General features: G+C 41.5%; 1 protein-coding gene across 10 annotated transcripts in view; it reads right to left on the bottom strand.

Moving 5' to 3' along the window:
- Positions 1–9964: 9964 nt before the first annotated feature.
- The window catches only part of mef2d (myocyte enhancer factor 2d), a 94014-nt gene continuing 88838 nt past the window's right edge, over positions 9965–15140 (bottom strand). For all 10 annotated transcript variants that reach the window (XM_044033538.1, XM_044033545.1, XM_044033543.1 and 7 more), the window contains one exon: positions 9965–10718. In XM_044033538.1, coding sequence (XP_043889473.1) covers positions 10268–10718 — 451 coding nt within the window. In that variant the 3' untranslated portion in view covers positions 9965–10267. The remainder of the gene's footprint in view (positions 10719–15140) is intronic.

The raw sequence follows: 15140 nt of genomic DNA, 5'->3' as shown, positions 1-15140 counted from the left end.
TAAGTGTGTGTGTGTGTGTTTGTTAAGTGTGTGCCCGGACTTGGCCTCTTCCCAGCTTCACTGATCCCAAAGCAGGCGAGCTAACAAAGCAGCCCCAGGGCCCTGCACAAATAATAGCCATCCCATCATTCCATGGGGTGGTCAAGGAAAAAGAATGAAGGCGGGAACAATGTTTCACCACCACTACCACCACCACCCACACCCGCTGTCATTCATTAGTCAGTTTACCAAACAATGACGGCTATTTTTGCTGGTGCTCAAATTCTGGGAGGAAGGAAAGCGCAGATGTCCTTGTTCACTATGAGACTGCTGAAGTGCGGGTGTGGTATAATGGCATTACGGCAGCTGTCTGGCATGTCTCTATTCTCCATCCGTCAATAGAGCTTCTTACCAAAGACTCCCACTCTCACTAATCATGATAAGAGGGAACATTACTGCTTCCAGAACAGCAGCAATGTACTCATTCACTTGGAAATGCTTCTTCTCCATGTTGCGGGAATGAATGTTTATCTACTGCCACTGTTGTTTTAGTTCTAGTTTCAGTGGCAACATATTAAAACAGGCTTCTTTAGTTAATGTACCTCTACTCTATCTTTTTGAAAGCTGCTGTCCAGAGAGGACCATCTTGTTGTGCAGTTGCGTCTCCTGACTGGATAAAGCCAGGGTTCTCAAACTGTGGTACATGTACCACCAGTGGTACTTGAGCTTCCTCTTGGAGGAAAATTGGAAATATTTTTCTACTGTATATACAAATTAAAGAAAATAAAATGAATTAAATCATCCTCTTCCTCACATATACTTCATATGTGAGGAAGAGGAGGATGATGAGAGAACAAATTATCTTATTAGGAATAAATCTGCCTACTGTGAAGGTCTGTAGCTAACTTTGCTCGACCTATTTACACTACTGTATTTTAACTTTGGTGATAATGGTGTTACTTTGAGAGATCAATATTCTTCCAGGTGGTACTTGGTATAAATAGTTTGGGAACCCCTGGGATAAGGGATACTGGAATAGTTTCTTTTACGTTTACCATCAGAGTGTTTTTACTTAAAAATTAACAAAAAATAATGATCTTTTCACTGACAGGAGTGACCTCTCTCTCTGGAATCATATGATTTACATTACAGAAAATGATTATTATGGAATCATTAATACATTCTCACTTATGGTGTATCGTTGAAAACACTCATTTTAATATATTAAAATATGAAAATATATGGAAACATTTGGGCTTGACTCAGTTCTCACAAAAAACTGTTTGATTGAATTTTCTTATGAAGGTTAAAGTTTGTCTTGAGTTAATGTAGTTTTATAAAGCGTGTGATCATCAGGGACAGCAGTGTACGAGTATTGGTGTGGTTGAAGATATTCTGGCACGCTGCATCGAATCTGAAGACGTTTGGCTCAAAGCAGTCGCCGCCACTGAATTATCCTGGAGGTTGGATTCATCTCTTCTTTACGGCATGAATCCGTTTATGTTTCTTGGCAACCTGATGCAGGAAAACCCCGCGACCGAAGGTCAGAGCAACTGACAACAACGCGCGCTCACCGCTCGCCAAGTTTCACTAACAAGCTCCCTGGTTACCAGCAAACTTGGCAGAGCTGCTAATCAAGATGCAGTGACATATCGACGCGGTGAGAGAATGATTTTTTGGAGAATGACGGGTGCTCGAATGTTCACATGCTTCTTTTTCTCAAGTATTTTCTTCAGGTTTTCTGATGTTACTGATGATTTTCTTACAAAGAAACGACAACACGGACACATCCTGAGGTCTGGACACCAACATTTTGTGCATTTAAAAGCATCAGTCTCATGGAAATGAGTATATTTTCTCCCAGAATATGTTTGTTTTTGACGTTTCAAAGACACAACTTCATATGTACAGTATTTCCCTGTCTTGAGAGTGGAAGACTAACCACATTTTACTCACCGTAAACCTAACCACATTTCTAACCAGGAAATGGTTATCATCTCCCCCTCATTTCCTCATCTCAGCCTCAAGGGCCACAAGACGTTAAACGCGATTCATTTGTTTTGCATGCCTGTCGTCATTTAAATAAGTAACAGATTCCATTTTAACTTGGAACTTGCTTTGAATGTAATATTTAGAAGACTGACTGCGTTCCACTGCTCCCGTCTTGGCCAATGGCTGTGAGCGATTGATTACTACATGAGGAGGTGTGTGAGTTCAGTCCATTAGGAGAGAAGTCAACCCCTTTCAGCTCTTTGTGGTGGAGTCTGTGCACATATGTGACCTGCCATCAGTCATCCTGTCTCCATTGATCAACTGTGTGAATGATGGAGGAGGAGGAGGAGGAGGAAGAGGAGTCTCCCCACTTCAAATGTCCATTACATCACGTGTGTCTATATGTGTGAGCTGCAACAGAACAAGCAAACGCACACAAGCAATAAATTGATATCTCAACCGGAAGCTGGATTAAACCCCAATTAACATGATGCTTTCAGGAGCTTAAAAGTAGGGCAGGAAATACATGATGATTGTTGTACAGATAATAAACAAACTCTATTTACTACACAGATAAATCTTAAATGTTAAATTGACTGCTAAGGTGTTTTCTGCGCAGGATATATACAGTATAGATAAAATCTTGTTAATATTGATTCAGTGCAGGCATCAATCAATCGATCAATAGAGTATGTCAATACATCTGATGACTAGTGCAACGTCTCTTGTTCACCAATGCATTTTTTATGAGCTGGACAGCATTAGCTGACAACATGTTTTCACACACACACACACACAAGTGTACAGGAACATCTGTGGTGAGTATGGACTGAAGGTCCCAGGAACAAGATGGAAGGTTGAGAAGGACAGGGGTAAGAACCTGTGGGACTTGCAGATAGTGGCTAATCAACAGGACATAGTGGTTGTCGATAAGCAGCAGAAGAGGTCAGTAGTGATAGATGTGGCGATCCCAAGCGACATCGAGAAGAAGGAACACGAGAAACATGAGAAATATCAAAGGCTGAGAGAGGAGCTATAGAAGACGCGGGGAGTAAAGACAACTTTGGCCCCAGGAACAGGAACAACACCTCAGGAGGAACAGCTAAGATACTGCCCTCAGGCTCCCAGGCCTCTGGTGAAGAACCTGATTGTGTCACTGAATCAGCTAAACCAATGTCATATGTTCACATTCACTCAAAGTCATTATTAAGAGTGCGCAGACTGAGATGTCAAGTTGAGTTAGGGTATAAAGTGCAAAAATAATATATATAATAAATGAAAAAACTTCACATTTATATATACATATATGTATATATGTTACTTCTAGGTAAATCTGGGGTAAGCGACATGTATTTTTGATAATTAATCAATAATTGAACTATGATCTTGAAGTCATCTGAGAACCTGAGAATCGGAGAGAGAGAAAGGGTGCCCCCTACTGACAGTTCTACTAAGCAGCAACATTTACACGTGGAAAGAAGGTCGCTATTCCAGCATTTTACTAACAACTGCAGCAAATAAAGCTAAAAAAAAAAGAGGCGGACAACAAACGCAATAAAACACACGTTGAGGTGGGCGGAGCCTTTCAGAGATGGAAAGATTACCTGAGGTTATCTGCCGTGTATGATGTGCACATCTGTACGGGAACATCTGGTGGGAGGAGCTCAGGGGGAAAGAGTGTTCAATGATCTCTGGGAAGCAACGACAAACAAATTCTCCTGATGACTCCAGATTTAAAGATGATGAAAGTTCTTTCTGGTTTAGACCCATGTGGCCACGCCCCAAACAGTGGTGTCATGGTGTAATGACACCATCAAAATTGTGCTTCTCAACCTCAGTTTTTGTTTCTGTTAGCGTAATTGTTAGCAAAGATGGCCAACACTGTTTACATTCTGGGAATGAGGTCCCGTCTCCCTACGAGTGGGTCTAAAAAGTGCGGAATTAGCGTTGCAGTTTCAAGCCTCGGACCATGTGTCACTGGTGGGCGCGTTACAAAAAATGACGATATTTCTCGACTCAGGGGAAACTGAGGTTGGGAAGCACAATTCTTCAAAAACACTACCCTTATTCTAGTAATACAAAGCTAAATACAAATCAGTGAAGCGTTCCTTTAACTTTTGTCATTAGTGTGTGTGTGTGTCTGACAACAGCGTCATCCCCTCATGAGTCACTGGTCTTTATTAAAATAGCAGAGGTTGCACCGCGGACTGAAATCTGTCAGTGACAGCTGCAGAGCAACTCGTGGACACGGAATAATCCCACATGAGGACAACGCTAGCAAAGGTCGCGATCTGGACGTTTGACTTCACAGTCATGTGCTTTGTCACGGACGAGCGGCGTTGCCGAGTCACCGTTATCACCGTGACTCAGGCTCCAGATTTGACCTTTTGTCATGCACGTGTGTGTGTGTGTGTGTTTGTGGACTCACATACCAACATAAAATATCTTTGTGGGGACATTTTGTCTGGGCTTTTACGGTTAGGGTTCGGCACTTAGTTGGAATGGTTAAGGTTAGGGTAAAGGTCTAGGGAATCCATTGTCTCTGAGTGTCCTCAATAAGAGATACAGATAAGTAATGAATTTCTATGTGTTCTATTATTTTGTTTTTTACTACCACTATAAATGGGTATTATTTCACAATAAGTGGCATGAAGTATAATTGGTAAATGTTATAAAGACAAAATTTAGAATATACAGAATAAAATTCAGTAAATACACATAATGTGAGGAAAAGAGAAATCATCACCATCTTTTTGGCCACCCTGGCTCAGCGGTTGTCTTCAAACTAGAAGGTTGTCGGTTTGATTCCCAGCGCCGCTAGCCTACATGCTGATATGTCCTTGGGCAAGACACTTAACCCCAGCCTGCGTGTGAATGACGAAAGATTTATGATCGAAAATGTGCTGTATGAATGTGTGAGTGAACTAGAAAAACACTCTGTAATAAAGACAGAAGACATGTTGAAGTGATGGAGGGGACGACTCTGTGGTGACTGTGCAGCAGTCAGCTGGCAGGAGCAGCTGGTTTTGACACACACTTTTGCATGGACAGGATGCTAATAATAAACACACACACACACACACTGCGTTTCCTGATGGTGATCTGATCTCTCGTGCCTCCCTATGACATATATGAGTGAAAATCAATACAGTCTCACTTTTACATGGAATCTATAATGTTATTTATATAGATTTATAGATATGTAGTCTTTCAAAGTCTAGAGTTAGTGTTGTCCGTCCTCAGAAAGGCCATGCGTGTTTATGGGTGTGGCCCGATGCATAGCTAACTTCATTTGCACAGACTGATTAGATTTGTGCTGCAGACACACACAAAGAGACACACACACACACACAAAGAGACACACACACAGTAATTTAAACAGCTATAAGGAAACATAAACTCTGTTTTGTGATGTGTTTGGTGTCTTCAGTATTCCACATCTTTCATATTATTTATATACATCTTTCACATGTGAAAATGTCTGTAATTTATTTATTCATTCATTTTTTTTCCGTCCATTTCAAGACGTCTATAAAACCCTAAATCCCAGAGTTCTCTGATTAAAACAACATTGACACAAGATCCCAATTTTATAATTTAAGGATCAATTATATTTCATTTTATACGAAGAAAAAATAATAATTAAGTACATATTTGAGGTCTTAATCCTAATATTTGTTTTTTATGTGAACATATCATTCAAGTAAACAATAAACTAAAATTACCTTCATTAAATCACTTGTGGGCCTTTGGCAGCATCATTGCATCACTGCAGCTCCTGACCTGAAACAAACACAAACCACCGACAGCAAACATTAGAGTGACCTCTTGTGGCAGAAGTGCGACATGTCACCATGAAGGAAACAAGACTCACATGTATCTGAAGGTCAACTTGTCTATTTAATATATAAAATACGGGAAAACATACGCAAAAAAGGGGAAGCGGAGGGAGAAGGAGGAGGAGGAGAAGGAGAAGGAGGTGGGACCAATGATACTTTGGTACAATAACAAACACTTGTTCTGTAAAAGCAGTATAGAATTTGTAATAACATATCAGTGCATACTTTATTTATGAAAATATACACAAATTGTATATCATTCTCCAAAAAAAAAACAACAACAAAAGAAAATTATCTTTACAACAAAAGAGCAGACTAGCCGAAAAAACACAATATATTAGCTATAATTTATTTTAAACTTCTTTTTTTTTCTTCAATTTCAGGTTTTTTTTCTTTTATTATTATTCTTATTTTCTGTGTGATGTATATTTGTGTCGATATTACATTGTTTATTTCCTAAAGCATGATTCACTTCGCCTCTTGCCCATGCAATGACATCATCGTGTCTGGTCAGAAATAAGTTAGACGTGTCACACTGTCGAACCCCCGAAACCCCGCCCTCCACCCGCCCCGCCCCTCCACTTCCTGTGACCATATATGGACTAAAAGTTTTTGTACATTTAACTTATAAAAGTTGCAGCATTGAAGCGATCCCGTTCGTCTCGGCGTCTCTGTCTGTCGCGACATTACAAATCGTGCAACGTTAGTACACAAAAAAAACCAGAAAGCAAATCCCTAAGAGAGAAAAGAAAAAACAAAAAAATATATATATTTATAGAATATTTTATATAATAAAATAAAATCAAATTCCAAATGAAACAAACAATGCCTAACCTACACAACAAAACAAACAGGAAAAAAAATTCTATATCATCCTGCAGCTCAGTGAAAGCTGCCATCATCATGATGATAATAATAATAATAATAATAATAATAATAATATTAAATGTCAGAGAACAATTAAAACAAACTGTCACCAGCACAAAATAACACTGGAAAATGAGTGAGACTCCTAAACATCATCATTATACAGGAGCAACATTGTTTTTTTTCTTTTATTATTGTTACAATTTCAATTTTTTTCTGGGAGGAGTTTTAGGTTCTTTTTAAAACATTTTTCTCAGCACGATTGTCTTTGTGTTTTTTGGAGGTCACAGCGACCCCTAGTGTTTCATCACCTGCAGCAGCTCTCGGAGAAAAGGACGTCATTTTGGTTGCTTATTTGGACAAACGAGTATGGCTTTCAGCCGCAAAACATTCACACTTTAACTCTGCCGTTGTTTTGGTGCACAATGGCCTGTACGGCCTGTTTATCTTTTTAAAAATGTATAAAGAGGATTGTGATTGGTTAGTGCTTGCGCTGGAATATTTGCATAACGCAATTTGATGGGCTGGTGTTGTTGTTTTTTTGTTTTTTTTTTACACGAGTGAAGCAAAAAGTGTGTTAATCTGTTGTTGAAGCCAAATACTGGATATGAAAGATTAAGACGTAAAGTCGTCCGGTTGCAAAACAAAACGTCAAGATTGTGTCAAGTTTTTGAAACCGGACATGACCAGGCTCCTCCTACTGGCTGATACCAGCTGTCAATCACACCAGTGTCCAAAAACTGATCAGGAAAACATGTTTGCCAACGTTAAACAACTGAGAAGTGGCTACTTTTTTTTCTACAACTAGTGGAGGCGCCCCCTAGTGTACAGTCTATGTTTTAAACCTCTCCAGCATTGCTCTGTGAATGTATGGGTCATGGTAATTTTGTTTTTGTTCGAAGCTCAGGGCACAACAGTCGTAACAGTCAAAGTGTTTACATTTTTTTATGAGAGTGAGCGACAGATGCACGGAAGCAAAAACTGAAGTCGTGACGCGAGAGAGGACGACGGGGGGCTTAGTGTGTCGTGAGGTTCGGGTGGAACGGGGGTCGTTATACCACGGATTATCTGTGGTCATTTCGGCGCTGATGTCTGGACGGTTGAGCAGAGATGAGAGCGTAAATGTGTGTATAAGTGCGAGTGTGTGTGTGTGTCTTGAGATTAGGAGTAAAGTTAAAAGGGGTGAGAGGTGACAGGCCGATGATGAGAGAAACTCCAGCTTTTAACAAGCGACTAGGCCACGCCTAGATAAACACATCCATTTTTACTCTTCACCACTATACGTTCAGAAAATCGACCCGCTGAAGCCTCCCTGACTCAAAAAAATGACATTCTTCACAGATCCTCTGCCTTTTAAATTTAAAAAAATCAGGCAACCAGCGACAGGCGAGAGAGGAAACCTTTAAATACACACGGCTTTGAAAAAAAGAGGAAAAACAAACGTCCTTGGCTCTCGACTTTATCATAATTCAATAAGTAGTGATTGTAGAACAGAAACAAGGGGGTTTACTGGCTTTAGAGAAACAATCACATTTGGACTTTCAAGTTGTTTAAAAATGATAAATTATTAATAAATAAATGATCCTATTATTATTCTAATTCGTGAAAGTGTTACTTTTTGTTTGGCTCTTCATGTCACAGTTACTTCATATCATTTCATATCACACTTTTGTGTGGTTTCATTTAAACGGCATTAAGTTAAATTAAATCATAATTTAAATGGGGTCGATGAGGAGGCCGGAACAGAAGCCACGTTAGGATTTAAATTATTTTAAATGAACGATTTGGAAGTTAGAATAAAAAAAACAAAACAAAGTGCACAATTTTGTCTTTGTTGATTGTATCAGTCAAACTGTAGCACGTGTGTGTGTGTGTGTGTGTGTGTGTGTGTGTGTGTGTGTGTGTGTGTGGGTCTCAGGTAAAGGCCAATCAATCAGTGACAAGAGTCTGAAGCAACGCTCGATCAGAACAGTCCAAGTCACCCACACGGCTACGACTTTTCCCTTTCTGCCTCTACAGCGCCCTCTCGTGGACTTAAAACACTTTATATACACGCATAAATAATTAGAAAACAAAGCGAAAGTCCACTGAGAATCAACGCTTGTGTATTTTTTGTTGTTTTTCCGTTGAGGGACGTCCTGCCAAATAAACTTATATACAATCCCTGTCGTCTGTCGTCGTCGTCTCCTAACCCCCCAGCAGCTGCCTTTTCCACCGCCTCAAGCTCTTTAAATATAGATATTTATATATATATATATATATATGTATGTATACTGATATATATGATCTACTTTTTAAACCTTCAAGACACCGCCCCCCGCCCCGTCACACAGACAGAAGCCACAAAGGTTACAGATTGCTTATTTACACCAGCGTTCCTGTTCATGGACACGAGTCGCTTCACAAAAATAACTTCTGCTGCTGCTGCTGTGCATCGCGTGTGTGTCCGATGACGAGACTGAAAATTTGTCCAAATTGCTTTGTGTGTTTTTTTTTTAAAAAAAAGAAAAAAAACAGAAAAAAGAAAATTGAGGTAACAATCCCATTTACACACACACACACACACACACACATTGTAACACACACATTGTTCTCAGCATCTGTCGTTGACACGGCGAGGGCGGAGCGAGGAGTGTCTGTGTCATGTGTCGCCGAGCTGTCGCAGCTCGTCCCTGATTCAAAGCAAAGTCTGTACCTCGGAAAACAAATCACGTTCCTCGTTTGTGTTTTTCTTTTACAGCAAAATCTTCACAGTTCAGGTTTTAAGAAAAAACTAAAAAACCTGGGGGGCGGGGGCGGGCGGATGGCGCCATCTGTCCTCTGCAGGGCCAAAGTGGGTCAAAGTGAGTTGTTTTTTTTGTTTTGTTTTTTTTTTCCTTTTAGTGTCTTCATATTCAAAACCAAATCCAAACTCTAAAAGATCAACAGTCGAGACAAAAACGAACAAAAACTCCACACTTTAAAAAAAGAAGAAGAAGAAGAAAAAGAAAAGAAAAAGCTGAGGCTCTTCAAAAAGAAGCAACAACGGAGCGCGACAACAGCCACGACCTCGTCGGGGGTCGACGAGTGCGGAGATATGGACGGGTTTTCTTGGCGCCGATTCCATGGCGGCGCCGTCGTGTTCAACCAAACCTACTGTGGATACGTGGACAGTGAGGACAGTGAGGACAGTGAGGACGTCGTCCCCGGCTGCTGCTGATGTGTTTGCTGACAAAAAAAGTCCAAGTGGCCAAATTTAGAGTTTTAATTTCCACAGATGGGGGAAAAATTAGGATTAAAGTTTTTTATGATCATGTGACAAACTGTCCTTGGTTTTTCCGTTAGTGTGTGTGTGTGTGTGTGTGTGTGTGGGGAGTTGAAGTGTATTTATTCAAACATGTATGTCATACACATGCATGTCCACACATAAGTGTGCGTGTGTGTGTGTGTGAGCTCAGCATTTACTGTGTGGACAGTGTGTGTGTGCGCGTGTGTGTGCAGGAAGTGAGACCGAGGGTCACTGGGGCTGGTAAGGGCATGTACACAAGCCACAAGTAAGTACACGTCCTCCATCTGTCCATCCATCCATCCGTCCCTCTGCCGGCGTCCCTTTATGTCACCCAGGTGTCCAGTCTCATTCTCTTGACGTTGGTCCCGTCCTGCTCCTGCGGCTCGGCCGACGAGGGTCGCAGGAGGACCATGGTGGGCTGCTGGGCCCCGGCGCCGGCCTGGTGGAAGTCCGCGGCCCCGGCTCGTCCCAGGGTGCCGTCGTCCCGGTCGCTGCCGTCATACGAGCTGCCGTTGCTACTGAGGCTGTCGACGGGCGAGCGACCTTGGCCTCCGGGCTCCAGGCGCAGGGTGCCGGGATACGCGATGGACACCAGACCTTGACCCTGCCCTCCTCCTCCTCCTCCTCCTCCACCACCTCCACCTCCTACTCCCCCGATACCGCAGGTGGAGCTGGGAGTGCTGCGGTCGCGGTTGGGTGAAACAGGTTCGGACTTGATGTTGATGTTGTTGGTGTTGACTGTGAGAGCACCCTGAGGTATGTTCCCCACCGGCCTGGAGAGACGGAGAAGGAAGACAAGGAAACGAGTGAGAATCCAAATCCAGCAGTTCACCAAAGCCAACGAACAAAAGGGTCTAGACCAGTGGTTCTCAAAGTGTTGTACGTGTACCACCAGTGGTACGCGAGCTTCCTCTGGTGGTACTTGGAAGAAAATCAGAAATAGTGTATATGACCAGGGTATGTGATCGGAGCGGAGCTGAGGAATTTTGTGTGTAGAAAATGAACAATAAACTAATAATTAATCTTAATCTAATTTCACTATACCAGTGTCTGAGGATGATGAAAGAGCAAATTATCTTATTGGGAATAAATCTGCCTCCTGTGAAACGTCTGTAGCTGACTTTGATCGACCACTGTATTTTAACGTTACGGTGATAATAGTGTTACTTTGAGAGCTCAGTATCTTCTCAGGTGGTAACTTGGTTTAAAAAGTTTGAGAATCACTGGCCTAGACAATTCTTCCAGTCACATAAATGCATCATGAACTCTGCTTTTATCGTGATTGCAAAATACGACGCAGGGCGACACACCAGGCCAATGTCGGCTCTGGTCGACAAACACAAACACGACCCTAATATTTCAGGTCACACACATGCAGGATCCAGAAGCCATGCACAGAAGGGATGGAACGATGAACACTTTTATCACTCATCGCCTTAAAAAAAGCTCAAAATAAGTTGGTTAAAGGGAGATAACATTAAAAAAAACAAAGTGTTTTTGATTTATTTTGAATCTTCCCATAGCCACTAATGACAGAATGACACGTGTCGATTGTTTTAACCTCAGGACAGTGAGAAAAACAGATACTGTACGTGGCCTCTGATGATGCACAGAGACATGAAACCTCTGGCCACTAGGTGGAGTGGTTTGTCCAGTTTAATGGAGTCAGACTGAGAGGATTATTATTAATTTAAGTTCAAACATATGAAAAATGTAGCCCACCAGCCACTTCAGTTTCTAATGCATCAAACTAAAGACAGTTTTCATCAACATAACACACTCAAAATTTGTATTTGTCTTTTTTTTACCCAAAATGGGGCAAGAACATGAAGTGGAGACGAAGATCACAGGTAGGCTATTCCAGTCCCCCGTGATTTATTATGGTCTTGTGATACAAAACCAAAATATTATTCCTTTCTTACCTAAATCTGAGGTAAAGATTGAAGCAGATCTTTAGAGTTTTACACTTATTTAGGGTGAGAATAATCTTCAGGTTGTAAAACTCCTGCTTCACATTCACAAGCAAATCACAAGCTTCTGAAATCACCTGCTTTACACACCACACGACGTTTGTTTATGTCACATAACAAACGAACGAACCGCGTCGTATCTCAACTGCAACAGGACCACAACTCAGATTACTCATTATTATCTGTGGCAGTAACTTTACATACAGACTATAAACGGCGACGGCTGTGAGGGAACACAACTTTTTCTCACGGTCAAAACAAGAAACTTGAGATTTGCAGCTCTGGAAAGCACCATTAACGCTGAAATAAACATCTTTTCATTTTAAACTTGTCATTATGGCGTTGAAACTGACTGCGGCAAGAGTAATGGTGATGGAAAAACAACAACAACACCTCCCGTGTTTATATTGATCCCCCTATAATTCTTGCTTTCACTTTATTGTCTTTGCCACAGGGACGCAGTTTTCACGGAAAAATTATGGCTCGATTTGCAGCACAAAAAAAAAAACCCAAACATATTTTCAACGTCTGTTGGCGTGGTCAGAGCAACGAAAGAAATAACGTTACATAAGTCATGTTATTACAATGCAACGCACAGTCGTTTCTGCTGATTTGGTGTGTGAGTGGTTGTTTTTCTCCATGTGTCGTAAACAACAACAAAATAGAGACAGAAAGTGAAACAGCACTGCAGCCAGAGAACAGAACGCTGTGTGTTTCCATCAGCACAGGTTTACACAACATGTGAATGTGAGAATACGCAAAACCAGACTCAATTTCGATTTCTATCCTGTTGTTTGACGTTTTATTGCTCCTCCTTCTCCTCCCTGACAGAAATCTGATTCTTCGCGCGTCTGAAGAGTTTTTACACATGTCGACTCGAGACTTCTGATCATTAAAGCCCAACTATGTAAGATTTTTACCCTAATTTAACATCTTTTGAGTCACTGTCACCGACAGGATTTGGCATGTGTATGTCTCAGTGCCGTAACTCCTAGACTGTCTGCGATATCTAGAAAATCAAAAAACTATGGACTGGTGATGTGTCCACAGTGTGACTGCCGCCTTTCGCCCTATGTCAGCTGAGATTGCCACAGCGCCCCCGTGCGACCCTCATGTGGAGGATAAAGTGGTAGAAGATGAATGGATGGATATCGGAATGCAGAGAAATAGCTTTGTGCTCATATCCTTGTTATTAGGGTAGAACGGTCCAATCACAGACAAGATTCACCAGCGCCTCACACGTCTGTGATGTCAGCTCCTCGGTACTGTAATTCCTAAACGGTTGAGTAACTGCCAGATATTGAAAGTGAAAGCAATCTTGGACAAAAGGAGCAGAACCACTCACTAACGTTTTGAGGGTTTATTAGACGTTCATCGCGGCACAAAAAAAACTACGGAAACGAGCAAACATTTGTACTCACTGTGCTCTGAGCATCAGTGAGGATAAAGCGCTAGATAACCGATGGACGTTTGTATCTTCCTCCGAAACTGTAGGGGGAGCTCAGAGGAGGAAAAAGGTGAAAACGCAAACGCTTCCGCTCTAACAACAAAGGTTTGTCGAACTTTTTTAAAAACAAAATTTTAAGGAACGATGCGAGACGTGAGAAGCGTGAGACAAAGATGATACGCCGCCACGAAGCCATGTCTGTGTCACGGTCTGTGTCTCTACCTGCCAGCGCTCTTTGATCAAACCCTCTACCATCCCAGTCACTCTCCTCCTTCCCCTCGCTCTCCTCCTCTTCTGGCTCCAGGCTGATTCAAATCTGTCACTGATCCAAACCTGCCTGTTGACGCTGCACTATGGCTCATTCCTCTGACGGTGTTGGCAGGATTTTTCAGCATGTGCTCCTCTTTCTCTTTCCCTCTCTGCGTGTGTGTGTGTGTGTGTGTGTGTGTGTTTCCAGCGTGACTTGGTCGATCTGAATGTGATGCCCCCCCAATTACTGTGTTTTTCCCCCTCGGGTGTGTTCTAATATGTCATATCATGAGCCATCTGCAGCACTGTATCTCTAATACTCCCTCAATTACTGGCAGACTGAGAGGAGTTAAGATAAGTCTCCTTCAGGCGATCTGGGTCTGTGACACACACACACACACACACACACGTGTACGCACACACGTCTTCCCGCCGTGCCCACTTCATCAAACCTGCGAGTCATGGCTCGAGCCATTGCAGGTAGATGGATGAAGGTGCCAAGGGGGGCGCCGTCGTTACGGCGAGTGAAAATGGCAGAGTCAGCGGGCCGGTGACAGTGATGAAGGCGAGGAGAGAGGCAGTCTGAACACCCCCGCCTCCCTCCCTCCCTCACCCGCCCGCCCGCCTCCCTGAGTGCTAACAAAACAGCGAGCACAGCCAGAAGCACACACTGAGTTACAGAAGCCGTGAGTGCTGAGATACGGCCTCGTTTCCCCCTAAAATGCTTTGTTTTTGCCTCTCTGAGGAACAACAAGCAGTAATTAAAAAAAAAAAAAACTATTTAATTAAAATCCAACAGATTTATTGACACATTAGTGAAGCTCGACTCGTTACTCGTCAGTTAATAAATGGCCGCGCTGTGGTGACGTCACGAGGAGGGAGGGATGAACTGGATTTTTTAAAAATTGTTTTTACCCTATAATATAAAAAATACAGTATATATATATATATGTATATATATATATATATATATATATATACATACATACATATATACATATGTAGATAGATATATAGATATACAGTATATGTACACTTCATTTTTTTATACATAGCTTTCTAGTCATAATACTTGGCATTTCTACTGTAATCTACACTTTTACCGACGCATTACTGATGAATTGTGCACATGTAACTGTTCTAACCTGAGGTGCTTTACAAGTAAAGTTTGTTTAACTTAAATCAACATTAAATCAAAATAAAGTTCCAGCTCATGCTGCTACACACTTGCGGTATAAAATGTATAAAAATATCAATTATTCATTGAATTTTGTTTTCACTTTTTATTCTCACTTATTATACCTTATCTACAGTTTATCCGGTGTCCTGATCTTGTGTGTAAGACGTGAATTAGCAATTTTAACATCATTTGGACATATGATGAGTGAATTCTTCTAATAATTAGAGTTTAGTTATTTAATCTACTGCAGTACTTCTGAATTATTGTTGTTTAAATAAGTTTAACACTGCAATTAACTTGTTTCTTGAACTTTCACTCTTTGTTTTCTAAAGTTTCCTCTGAGCAGCAG

This window comes from Solea senegalensis, linkage group LG9 (assembly GCF_019176455.1).
Source record: "Solea senegalensis isolate Sse05_10M linkage group LG9, IFAPA_SoseM_1, whole genome shotgun sequence".
Classification (NCBI taxonomy): Eukaryota; Metazoa; Chordata; class Actinopteri; order Pleuronectiformes; family Soleidae; genus Solea; species Solea senegalensis.
The sequence above is the reverse complement of the archived record's forward strand: the minus strand, read 5'-3'. Positions and strand labels throughout refer to the sequence as shown.